Source organism: Callionymus lyra, chromosome 1 (assembly GCF_982586985.1).
Source record: "Callionymus lyra chromosome 1, fCalLyr1.hap1.1, whole genome shotgun sequence".
In the NCBI taxonomy this organism is placed as follows: domain Eukaryota; kingdom Metazoa; phylum Chordata; class Actinopteri; order Syngnathiformes; family Callionymidae; genus Callionymus; species Callionymus lyra.
The window spans coordinates 49,657,069-49,670,728 of NC_141818.1; the positions used below are offsets into that span (position 1 = coordinate 49,657,069).

The 13,660-nt window shown below is 41.2% G+C and overlaps 1 protein-coding gene across 1 annotated transcript; it reads left to right on the plus strand.

Annotated features, from left to right (window-relative positions):
- Positions 1-5,038: 5,038 nt before the first annotated feature.
- Positions 5,039-7,498, plus strand: LOC148090020 (creatine kinase U-type, mitochondrial-like). Its single transcript, XM_087811212.1, has 8 exons — positions 5,039-5,178; positions 5,325-5,523; positions 5,583-5,678; positions 5,734-5,955; positions 6,021-6,106; positions 6,889-7,147; positions 7,204-7,329; positions 7,382-7,498. Exons 1-8 carry the CDS (start codon positions 5,039-5,041, stop codon positions 7,496-7,498), a joined length of 1,245 nt encoding a protein of 414 aa, XP_087667338.1.
- Positions 7,499-13,660: the final 6,162 nt, after the last annotated feature.

Consider the following 13,660-nt stretch of genomic DNA (forward strand, 5'->3'; position numbering starts at 1 on the left):
AGACACGTACCCAATAGGCTTCTCCCCTCCGTCCTCCATACGATGCGAAAGGACTGCCCCCACGCCGTAGGCTGATGCATCACAGGACAAAACAACTTCCTTGTCTGGGTCAAAGTGCACGAGCAGCGTTGCAGAGTGCAATAGTTCTTTTACCTGTTGGAACGCTGTCTCTTTATCCTGCTGCCAAGTCCAGGAACAGTCTTTGTGCAGGAGCTGATAGAGTGGGGCAAGCACAGTGGAGAGTTCAGGCAAAAACTTCCCATAATAGTTCACTAAGCCCAAGAACGACCGGAGTTCTGCCACATTCTTTGGGCTAGGAGCCTCCTTAATCGCCCTCACCTTCTCTGTCATGGGGGAAAGCCCCTGAGCTGAAATCCTATGACCCAGGTAGGTGACACTCGGAGCTTGGAAAATGCATTTACTTTGCTTCAACCGCAGCCCGGCCTCCTTCATTCTCTGCAGCACCTGGTCGAGGTTTTTCAGATGCTCCCCTTCGGTCTTACCCGTCACCAAGATGTCGTCTAGGTAGACAGCAACATGGGGAATGTTCTGCAGGAGGTTGTCCATGGTGCGCTGAAAAATGGCTGGGCTGGACGCAACGCCGAACACCAAGCGATTGTACTTGAACAGGCCCTTGTGGGTGTTGATGGTCACATATTGTTTAGAATCCTCGTCCAGCAGCAGTTGTTGGTATGCGTGACTCATGTCCAGTTTGGTAAATGTTTGTCCTCCTGCCAGTGTGGCGAATAAATCCTCCACTCGGGGCAGGGGATAAGTGTCCAGTTGTGAGGCTTGGTTGATTGTCATTTTGTAATCACCACATACCCGCACCCCACCATCTTCTTTCAGCACCGGCACAATTGGGGCTGCCCAGTCAGAGAACTCCACCGGTTCAATGACACCTGACCGCTGCAGCCTGTCCAGCTCCGCTTCCACCTTAGCCTTCATAGCGTATGGCACTGTGCGTGGTTTACAAAAACGTGGCTTTGCGTTGGGGTCCACGGTCAACTTCACTGTTGTGCCTCGGAGGGTGCCAAGCTCATCCTTAAAAACATCTGCATACTTTGATAGGATGTCCCCAACCACCCTCATGTGCATGATTTCCCCCCAATTGAAGCAAATTCTCTTTAGGAGGTCCCGCCCAAGCAGACTCGGTCCCTCTACCACTATCAGCTCCCCTTTAGCTGACTGGCCTTCATACATAACGTCTACTTCTATAACTCCAAGTAGAGGAATGCACTCACCAGTGTATTGTCTCAGTTTGATGTTCGTCTTTCTTTAAGCGGGCGCCTTTCCAGAGCCCCGCAACCTGCAGTAGGTGGTATGACTTATCACTGAAACTGAGGCCCCCATGTCCACCTCCATCGTCATTTTTTTTCCATTTATTTGCAGCGTTGCGCAGATCGGGGCTGCCCGGGGTTCCCTGAGGTCCATACTGAACATGTTGAATGAACACTGCTCCTCAGGTCCTTCTCTTTGCAAATGGTGCGTTTTCCTTTGGGGTTTTGACTCTTCCTCTAACATTTGCATGACTTCATCGGCTTTCCTCTGCCCTCTTTAAACAGACGGTGAACAGTGCTCTGTGGCACAACGGCATTAGCTGCTTGAATGTCTTTTGAGTTATTAGCTGCTGTTTCCATAGCATGAGCGATCTCCAACGCCTTCTTGAAAGTTAGTGTACATTCACCTAGCAATCGGCGTTGAATGCTGTCATTATTGATACCACAGACCAACCTGTCCCGTAGCATGTCGTCAAGCACCGGTCCAAACTCGCAATATTCCGACAGTTGTCTCAGCTCCGCGATGAATGCAGCAACCGAAACTCCCTCTTTGCGTGAATGTGTGTGGAACTTGAAGCGCTGAACAATCACTGACGGTTTGGGGTTGTGATGCTCCTGCACCAGCGTCACCAATTCCTTGAATGATAAGTCACCTGGCTTCAGTGGGGTTGCTAAGTTGCGTATCAACTTGTACGTCTTGGCACCGCACACACTGAGGAGAATCGATCTTTGACGTTCCTCCTTCTCAATGAAATTCGCCAGGAAAAAGTGCTCCAGTCTCTCGACATATTCGATCCAGTCACCATCCTGCTCGACGAACTCACTGAGCGTGCCGAACGTAGCCATGCTACACGCTAGATGCTACACGGAACTTCTTCTCCGACCCTAACTTCACGACACTCCGTCGTATATGTTTTAATCCTTGTCGCCAAAAGTGTGGTAACCCGAGGGTAATGATGCACGCACACTTGGAGCTCAGTTAGAGAACTTTACTTGAGAAGAGATCGTCGTACAACAGTCCAGCATTCCATACATTCCGTAGGCGGTGCAACACACAAACCCGCCCGTAGAGAACACAGATAAAGGCACAAAGGTTCCGGGGTGCAATGAGTGCAACCTTAAGTCAGTCTATAACACTTACCATCGATGGAGTGGTTGTCTACCCACCCCCTGAACGCCTACCGTATGATGGATCAGACCTAGAACCTGAACCCATGCATGACAGCACTTATGACAATGGATGGCATTAATTTCATATATTTTTTTACTCACATACTTAGCGCTGGTAGCATTTATTCACAGATATATATTTTTGACTCACATACTTAAGTGCTGGTAGCATTTAGTCACACCAAGTAGGTGTGAAAAGGGGGATTTAATGAGTAAAATACATGTCCGGGTCTTAATCATTAAAGGGGATATTCTTCTAATTAATTCATACAAATGTGCTATACGTGCTATGCTTATATAACTGCAGTGCTATGCAACATTCTGTTTTCTGGAAAACTACTGAGGTGAACAAACACACGAACATTGCGACTCAGCCCCGACACTGCACCGAAGGATCCGAGGTCAACGAGAGGAACCTCCCTGTTTCACAACCATCGGCATGTCAGTTGATAACCGCACCCTGGTAACCGTCAGAACAGGAACATAACAATTAGACTTGGGGCTTGCCACCGAGAGACACCGATGGACACACCCGTAAGGAGGAGACTTGGGGCCTGCCACCGAGAGACACCAATGGACCCACCTGTAAGGGGGAACAACGGCGAAGGAAGGATCCAAGTGCTCCAACCAGGTCGCGTATCGCTAAACAACGCCCGCATGCATCTTTGACTTTGACCAATGTAAATCACAAGATTCTCGTACAAAACGAGTCTGCGCACTGTGCTTAGGTATCCTTTTTGGAACATCAGCTCACCTGAGAGGTTGTTCCGCTTAGGTCCGTGCACGTTGGACTGCCGGCATATATCTGCTCTTACGCTTGAAATAAAGCATTTTGTTTTTAACCTTTTAAAATTCTCCGACTGCCTGATTTCCAAATTCACAACACCTCCCTCATCTTGAATCCATCTATATCCCTTTATCATCAGCAAACATCATCGTCCTCGTCCGTGACGACCTCAGAAAAGAAGACATTTTCATTTTTGTTCAAATGTTTAAATCATTTTATCTCAATTTTTTTTTTAAATAAAACTATTTTAGAAACTTAATAATTCCATCGATCACACTGGTGATGATGGGATAATGTTACATATTTATACATTTACAACATTTAAATTTACATTCACTTTTAATTCATATTTAATGATGATTTAAACAGTAACAATCTGTGTTTTACTACTAAAAAACAAACTTCCCAGATAAATACTTGATATGACATAATTGTTGTTTTAATTTGATTTAACGTTGGCTCTAGTTCCACGTTCTGAGCCTGACGTTCGGAGTACCCCGAGTAATCTGGTCTGACACCTGCAGGAAGACTTGATTGGACGCAGGTTCAGGTTCAGGTTCAGGTGACAGACGTGTTGACCGACGGCACAAAGAGGATTTGAAGTCTGAGTTGAACTAATCCTGCGGCAGCTTCTCCTCCAGCCTTCACAGTCCGTCTGCACTGAAGCGCTGCAGGAACTCTCCAGGTACTCTCCAGGTACTCTCCAGGTACTCCGTGATCTTCACTCTTCTTCCGGTCAGACTCAGGTATTTACAACTTTAAATTATTTTTCCTGGTCAAAAACAGGTCGTCCTTTACGGGTCATTTACTCGACTTTAGAAAACATCGTAGTAGTATTTGTACTTGTTGTTTCAAATATAAAATACTTTTTTGTCAATTTAATCGCAGAATATATTTAAAGTTCTGACTTTAAAAGGCTTTAATACAGGATTTTTGTTTTCATTAAGATAAATAAAAGAAAAAACACAATTCAAAAAATATATAATTTATTTGAGTTTAATTTAAAACATTATATCATCCTGAACTATAATAATGTGTAATTCAATTATTAACCATTATTAACACTAGTTATTTTTCAGATAAATAACACTATTTATTTTCATAACTTAATTAAAAAAAATTTAAACTTAAAAAAGCAAAACATACATTTATTAAAAAGTCTAAAACTAATTGTAGCATAAACTAAATATTTGTGTTTAGTTTTATCTTGTTTAAGTAATACAGAAAAAATGTTGTTGCTAAAATACATTTTGACCAACTTAATTACTAGTCCATTTTAAATGAGCGACAAGTTCACCACGACATAAATGTGTCTCCACTATTTTTTTGTTCTGGATTACCATCTGGATCTACAGACCTTTTGAAGGAGTCGTCAATTTTTTTGGTTCTTAACTCCACTGCCCCCTGCTGTCCCATTTAACTTATTCTTATGAATTATATTTCAAATGATAAAAAAGTATCAAATTCTAAAGGAAAAATAGATGATGATATAATATCGGGTGATAGAAGTTTCTTGAACGAACACGTCCACCTTGTTTCCCGACGTCTGCGTCGCCTCATTAGCAGCTTCTTAAGGAGCCGCCGTGACATTTCCACCGGATGATGATGAAGTTCAAACTCTGTGGCGACGGCGGCTAAATATGTGGCTTCATTACGACCACAGACTAAACCGACGTCATCAAATGTTAAAACATTTCAGCCTCGTGTCGACAGGAAACAAAACCGATTCGTCTCCAAATGTCAAGTTTTTAAAAATCATAAAGATTCTCGTTTCTCCGTCAGGACGACGCCGAGGACTACGATGGCTCGTTCGTTCGCTCGCATGATTTCCGGGCGCAAGGCGGCCGTGGCGCTCGCCAGTTTGGGCGCCGGGACGGTTTCCTCGGTCTTGTTCCTGTCCGGGTCTTCTGCCGCCGAGAGGAAGAGACTCTACCCTCCCAGGTCAGCGGGGTCATTATCAACTGCCACGGTCCAAAAAATCCACCTTTAACATGTGCAATTCGATTTATATATGTCATTCCTTTGGCGTCCACCAGAGGGTGCTATGTGGTGCCTTTTTTTTAACAAGACTTTTCAAATCCCTCCAGTGCGGATTTTCCCGACCTGAGGAAGCACAGCAACTGCATGGCCTCCGCCCTGACCCCGGGCATCTATGCCCGTCTACGGGACAAGACCACCCCCAGCAACTGGACCCTGGACCAGTGCATCCAGACCGGGGTGGACAACCCCGGTCACCCTTTCATCAAGACGGTGGGGATGGTGGCGGGCGACGAGGAGAGCTACGAGGTGTGTGACCTCAAACGGTGACAACCTGAGAACCCGACTCAAGTCTTTTCCCCCTTCAGGTCTTCGCCGACCTCTTTGAACCCGTTATCAAAGACCGACACAACGGCTACGACCCTCGGACGATGAAGCATCCGACGGACCTGGACGCCTCGAAGGTACTTTGGTGATCACCTCTCTGCTCGGGTCGGTGACCCCCCTGTGCCCTCTCAGGTCACCTCCGGACAGTTCGACGAGCGCTACGTCCTGTCGACCCGGGTCCGCACCGGTCGCAGCATCCGAGGCCTGAGTCTCCCACCCGCCTGCTCGCGCTCCGAGCGCCGGGAGGTGGAGAACGTGGTGGTCACGGCGCTGTCCGGGCTGAAGGGCGACCTCGCCGGTCGCTACTACCGTCTGGGGAACATGAGCGACAAAGAGCAGCAGCGGCTCATCGACGTGGGTGAACGCAGACGCCGGTTCTTCAGAAACACTCCGTCTTCATAGCTTCCAACTTCTCTTAGGAACACTTCCTGTTCGACAAGCCGGTGTCTCCCCTGCTGACGGCTGCTGGGATGGCACGAGACTGGCCTGACGCTCGAGGGATTTGGTGAGTCTGTCAGTGGAATATTAGTTAGTTGAGTTTAGTTAGTTATTATTAGTTGAGTGTTTTTTTAATGGTAAGAACCTGTTGATACGATACAGGATCAACGATACGATATATTGGGATACTGTAGTAACAAGGATAAATATGTGTAGTATTGTCCAGTACTTGACTCTGGTGTTGTGATACTGTAGAAACAAGTATATATGTGTAGTATTGTCCAGTACTTGACTCTGGTGTTGTAGTATTTACTGACCACATGACTCTTGACGAAGTCGTAACTGATTTAATTTGTTTTTCAAACCAAAATATGTCCAAACATCGGCTTTAAAAGCTGCTGGAGTCACTGTATCCTCTCATCCTCAGTCATCGCTGGGATCTCGCTGGATTAACTATGGACTAGCGGCCCAAAGTTTAATTGCAACACAAAAAAAAGAAAAAGGGAATAAATATTGCTGTAATTTAAAAAAATATATATATATATTTATATATATATAATTGTTTTATTTTATACACACACACAAAATTAAAGTGTTATCGATGCATTATTATTCATATCCCTTTAAGGATATCTTCTCACACTCCTAGTTCTAAGTGGTTGAAACAGAAACTCGATACACAGTAAAAATAAAGTCCTAAGAGGATTAGACTCTGTCGCTCGTTTCTTTGCGAGTCTTTAACGATTTAAAAACGTCGACCGATTGGAAAAAAAAAATCCCTGCTACGACGTCTGAACTTCCCGCTGATCTGGGATTGACTTCATGCCTGTAAGATCTCGATCTCTTCAGGCACAACAACGACAAGAACTTCCTGATCTGGATCAACGAGGAGGACCACACCAGAATCATCTCCATGGAGAAGGGAGGAAACATGAAGAGGGTGTTCGAGAGGTTCTGCCGAGGACTCCTACAGGTGGAAGAACTGATCCAGAAGAGGGGATGGGAGTTCATGTGGAACCCCCGCCTGGGCTACATCCTCACCTGCCCGTCCAACCTGGGCACCGGGCTGAGGGCGGGGGTCCACGTCCGCCTGCCGCTGCTCAGCAAGGTAACACCACTGGACCGACGCCACGGCTCGTGGTACACATGTGTGTGTGTTCGTAGGACCCTCGCTTCAAGAAGATCCTGGACCACCTGAGGCTTCAGAAGAGGGGCACCGGGGGGGTGGACACGGCCGCCAGCGGAGACACCTTCGACATCTCCAACAACGACCGTCTGGGAAAGTCAGAGGTAAAAAAAAACTTCAAGGTTTGTTGAGACCTGAACCGATCTTCTTCCTCAGGTGGAGCTGGTCCAGCTGGTGGTGGACGGGGTCAACTATCTGGTGGAGTGTGAGAAGAGGCTTGAGAAAGGGCAGGACATCAAGGTCCCGGCTCCTCTTTCTCACTTCAGGAAGTAATGGAACCATCTTGTCCAGGATTCTATGAAGTAAAGTAGCATCAATAAATACTGTTAGAGGCAAAGTTTCCTCGTCGTTCTTTCATTTGAAGTTTCTTCTGGACAGCTTTGGTACCAGGGTTGGTACCATCTGGTACCAAATGTTATTGTGGTAACCCGAGGGTAATGATGCATGCACACTTGGAGCTCAGTTAGGGTACTTTACTGGAAAGAGATCACCGTACAACAGCCCAGCATTGACCATACATTCCGTATGCGGTGCAACACAAAAACCCGCCCGTAGAGAACACAGATAAAGGCACAAAGGTTCCGGGGTGCAATGAGTGCAACATTAAGTCAGTCTATAACAGTTATCATCAGTGTGTGTTTGTACAAAACTCTCTTTTCATTGAAATATTGACATTAGAAAGTGATTTTAAGCTCCGCCCACTAAAAACGCTGTCTTTCTGTAGATTAAATCTTTAGTCCAACAGCATCATTAATCCCCAAATTCTCCACCTCCAAGGGACTCGTTGTGTAAACAAAGCGGGGAGTGATTACAGCTGGCTGGAGGAGGAGTGAAGCCATTATTACGTCATAATGGACTCTCGTAACCTCTCGTTCGCCCAGATTTTAGAGCAACTTTATAAAGTGATAAGTTGAAAACATGGTCATGATGAGGAACTTCCTGCATCTTGGAGAGGAAGACTCAACATTTACAACATGTTTGTCATGAGACTGACATTTGACATTCAAATCTATTTCAATTTGACTTATTTCATTCTGTTAATATAAATACTTTTAATTAAACTTTATTCACACAACACGGTCCAAAAACCCACCGATGTTTGCGATTAGTTAAAAATTAAATCAGATAAAATAACAATTCATACTCTACAAGCCACCATTTTTGACTTTCCTCTAACTTTAGACCACTAACCCACTAACGACTGCTCAAATGTGTGAAGCTCGTCTATAGAATATCGTCTGTTTGTTTTTTATACGACAATTATATGTAAAATATCAACTTGATTTTTGTAAATTATCTTGTTTTTTTGGTGACACATTCCCAATAAAAGTAAAATCTTTAACTAAAAACTAAAATAATTCCCAGCAATGGTCTAAAGGGAATAGGAAAAGCTTCAGTTGCACTTACAACGGCTGACCAATAGGTGGCGTTGTATGAAATGATCAATAAAGTTCTATCTATCTATTCATTTCAGCTGCAGTTGCAGATACATCACTTAAGTGTACAGTATCGTAAAATACCTCAAAAAAAGACGCGATGAAAGATAAGCTTCATGTTAGTAACGGAGGTTAAACCCGGTCAACAGTTGGAGCGACTCAAGCTTAAATCCTATTATTTTCTCTGGTTGCTGTCTTGACTTCAGGCGTGTGTGTGTCGAGGTCAATAGTTCTGAACTACACACACATTTAAGTGCAGAGTATTTAATGAGTATTTAAGGTCCAGTGAAGATCAAGTTCTCAGAGGAACCTTGAGAGGCTCACGTCGAGGTCAGAAGGTAAATCTCATCAGGACACCAGACGGTCAGAGGTCAGAGGTTCAGGGACGTCCGTCAGTATCTTCAGCTCCATTGAAAGTGTCGTGATTCCAAAAACTCTCCTGAAGGTTTAGGTGATTTATTTGTGAGGCTGATCCGTTTAAACGCTTCTGCTTGAGAGTCTTTGTTGGAGGAGGATTAATGACGTGGAGTGAGGCTCAGCGAGCGAGTGTGACGAACGGTGAAGCTGCCAAAATGATCTAATACTGTTGATGTTGTTTGAAGACCTGGCGTCGTAGATGATTCTCCGGTGACGACGAGTCTGGACTATTAATTGTCAAACACTATTGAAGAAGTACTTAAATACTTTTACTTAATAATTATATATATCATGTTTACTGCCAGTGTAAAAACAAAACAGGTTTTAAATATAAATACTTCTACTACTACGTCGACTATCACTACTACTACTTCTACTAGTACTATGACTACTATCACTACTTCTACTAGTACTGCCACTACTATCACTACTACTACTACGTCTACTATCACTACTACTACTACTACGACTTCTACTACTATTAAGACTACTATCACTACTACTACTACTACTACTACTACTACTACTACTACTACTACTACTACTACTACTACTTCTATGACTGCTATCACTACTACTACTACTACTACTACTACTACTACTACTACAACTACTACTACTAACACGACTACTATCACTACTACTACTACTACTACTACTACTACTACTACTACTTCTACTACTACTACTACTACTATGACTACTATGACTACTATCACTACTACTACTACTACTACTACTACTACTAAAACTACTACTACTACTACTACAACTATGACTACCATCATTACTACTACTATTACTACTACTTCTACTACCACTACTTCTACTACTACTACTATCACTACTATCACTACTACTACGACTACTACTATATGACTACCATCATTACTACTACTGCTACTAATACTTCTACTACCACTACTATCACTACTACTACTGCTACTACTAGGTATAAGTGCTAAACTAGGCCTTGAAGAAAATAGATGTTAGTTTAGAGGATGATGTTCTAAACATGTACTTCATGATATTTGTCGTCATAATAAAACTAGTACTGACAAAGTATGATGGAGATGATGAAAGGTTGGTGGCACATGTGTGTGTGTGTGTATAAGGAGGTGTATAAGGAGGTAACACTAATGAATACTTGAACAAAGCTCTGACAGGAGGACAAAGAAGTGGAGAGAGTGACCTTTGATCGAAGGCGTTGAGGACGACAACGAGACGGAAGAACGAGCAGCAAGAAAGACATTCTCTTCAGAGTCACCATGAGAACGTTGGTCGCCGTGAGTGTGTGTCTCTGTCTGGCGTCTGCAGGTGAGAACCTTCGTCTTCCTGTCGTCACAACATGTCACAGGTGTGTGTGTCGCAGTGTCGGGGTTGAAGTGTTACACCTGCTGGAGTGTGAGTCCAGGATCCTGCTCCGAGGTCTGGAACTGTCCTCACCACTACGAGTACTGCGGCTCCACCATCGGTAAATATATATTACAATATTATAATATTTGTACTTTGATTGAACCTCGACTCTCAGGGGCCACATTTGAAACGGTTGCTGTCGTCAGGGGCCTCCAGGAAAAATGAAACTATTCAAACTATTAACATTTACTTTTTTCATTCTTCATATAAAGTTCGGTATTTTTTTCATTGGCTTGAATATTTTTGAGTAACAATAAATCCTCAGTACATGACAAGAGCGAAGGACACAACAAAAACTTTATATTCAGAGTTGAACTAATCTTTGGCAACAAATACTCCCAAAAAATGTAAATAACAACAACAATAACGATAATAATAATGATAATAATAATAATAATACTAGTAATGATACTACTTCTACTATTACTACTACTACCTCTACTACTACTTCATCTACTACTTCTACTATTACTACTTCTACTATCACTTCTACTACTACTACTTATATTAATAAAAATATTAAAAACAATAATAATCATGATAATAATACTAATAACACTTCTCTACTACTACTAATACGACTACTACTACTACTACTACTACCCTTATGCTACTACTACTACTACTGCTACTACTACAATTATCACTACTACTACTACTAGTATCACTACTCCTACTACTAATATGAAAAATAATTATACTAATAATACTATTACTACAACTGTCACTACTATTACTACTACTACTACTACTAGTACTACTATCATTTATATATCAATGACACTTCTCTACTACTACTACTACTACTACCACTACTACCCTTATACTACTACTACTACTAGTACTATTATTACTACTACTACTACTACTTCAATTATCACTACTACTACTACTACTAGTATCACTACTCCTACTACTAATATGAAAAATATTTATACTAATAATACTATTACTACAACTATCACTACTATTACTACTACTACTACTAGTAGTACTACTATCATTTATATATCAATGACACTTCTCTACTACTACTACTACTACCCTTATACTACTACTACTACTAGTACTATTATCATTACTACTACTACTAGTATCACTACTACATATACTCACATTATTATTATTAATAATAATAATAATAATAATAATAATAATAATAATAATAATAATAATAATAATAATAATAACAATAATAGTAACCAACATTAAAAAATATTGTGAACGTAGATCACAAAATAATCCATCATATAAAATATTAAATTTATTTAAAGGTTATTTTTGTGATTTATTTTGAGGGCAGCAAATACCAACATGAATTTAAAGTGCATTAATAAAAAATGAAGAGATTGTTAACTTACATTTAGAGTTAAATTGAAAGTGTCATTTTTGCATATTTCCTGTTCTATCATGTTTCTCTCATCATGATACAGACACATGGATACAGTCGAAACATTTTAAAATGCACATTTTATTTGAATCATAAATTAATCCTTCATATAAGTCTTATCTTTGGTCTTTTTTTTAATGGTTTTAGGACAACAAATACTCAAGATAAATATGAAATATGAATACGTTTAATTAAGAGTTTTGAATAATTCTCGTTTCAAACAGAAAAATAAAGGAATAATTGTGATATTGTTCAAGTTTGTGTGAACTTTGTCCTCGTAGTTGCTGAGAACCTGATCACACAACAGTGCATGAGAGGAGACATGTGCGAGCGCGTGGACTCTGAAGGCGTCCGGTGTTGCACCAGCGACCTTTGCAACCGAGGCCATCAAACCAAAGTCTCGCTTCTTCTCGTCCTCTGTTTCATCTGCTGTCTGGTCATGTGACTCCTGCAGACGGATGCTGTCAATCACATGTTTGACAGTGTTGTCATCTAAACACAAACACACGAACCTCACTTTCATTGCATCTCTACGTGTAGTTGACCATACCAGACAGTAGAGGGCAGTACAGATCAGACGAAAACTATGGAAAGGCGCATTTTAACTGAAAATCTTCTTTGAGTATTAAATCAATTCCCGCCAAATTAACTTAAAGTAGCAATTTGATTAAGTATTTGCAAAAACAATTAATGATTATTGATGAGTTGATGTTGTTACTTTTATTAAGATATAACCAAAAAATTAAAACTTTTAAAATTTGTTTTTGTTCTGATGACTTAAAATAAAAAAAATCTGTTTAAACTCTGAAATTTTTTTTTTTTAAAGAAGTCGATCATTTTGTTTTTAACCGCTTAATTTCAATTAAATAAAGCTATATTCAAATCTAATTGTACCAATAAATCATTATTCTATAAAGTAAAAAATATATATATGTTTTGTATTATATAAGTTTGATTTCGCAGATAAGATGACGATGTTTTTGGATGATATAGTGATGGACGTTCAGATGAAGTTGAAGGGAAAAGAGGTTAAAGTCGGTAGAATTTGCGAGCGGGTGATAAGAAGGAGAGAGATGATGGAGGACGAGAGGGAGTGAAAAATAATGTTTGGATCAATAACCCTGTGAGGGAGGTGAAGAAGAAAGTGAAGCGTATCAGAATACGTAGAGATGATCAGTCAAAGTGGACTGAGGTTTTATGAATGTGTTTTATGAGGACAATGTGTTTTATGAGGACAATGTGTTTTATGAGGACAATGTGTTTTATGAGGACAATCAAGTGGGACTTCCTGAAAGAATCAACACTTCAAATATTATTATTTTCATCCTTATTTTCATCCAATAAATGATTTGATTGATTGGTTTGGCACTTTTTTTTCACACTTGATTGACACAAAATGATCAGAAAAAAACAGTGTATCAATGTTCAGACGGGAATAGATGAGTTACATCTTGGATTTAAATGTTATTTTGAAATATCTTAATTATAATCAAGCTGAAGTGTTAAACAATTGAAAAAAAAAGAAAGTATTTTCACGTTGCTTCTGAAAATAAACCCCTCGTTACGTAATCGAAGCTTTGATTTGTCGTCGATAACCTCCTTCTTTCTCGCACTCGTTTTTCAGAAACCAACAACCAGACTCTCCAAAGTGTGTTTTCGCTCGTCTAATGAAGAGCGAAGATGGCAACACATGGAGCAGAAAATAAAAAGACATCCGCCGCTTAATTGAATCATCGCGCTCGAGCAGGTTTGAGATTAATTCCACGTAAGGAGGAG

Bases quoted from the DNA above. Each gene is read 5' to 3' on its own strand.
- LOC148090020 (XM_087811212.1), top strand. From the start codon at position 5,039: ATGGCTCGTTCGTTCGCTCGCATGATTTCCGGGCGCAAGGCGGCCGTG. The intron at 5,524-5,582 runs GTGTGTGACCTC...TTCCCCCTTCAG, and splicing joins GCGACGAGGAGAGCTACGAG to GTCTTCGCCGACCTCTTTGA. The intron at 7,148-7,203 runs GTAACACCACTG...GTGTGTTCGTAG, and splicing joins GCCTGCCGCTGCTCAGCAAG to GACCCTCGCTTCAAGAAGAT.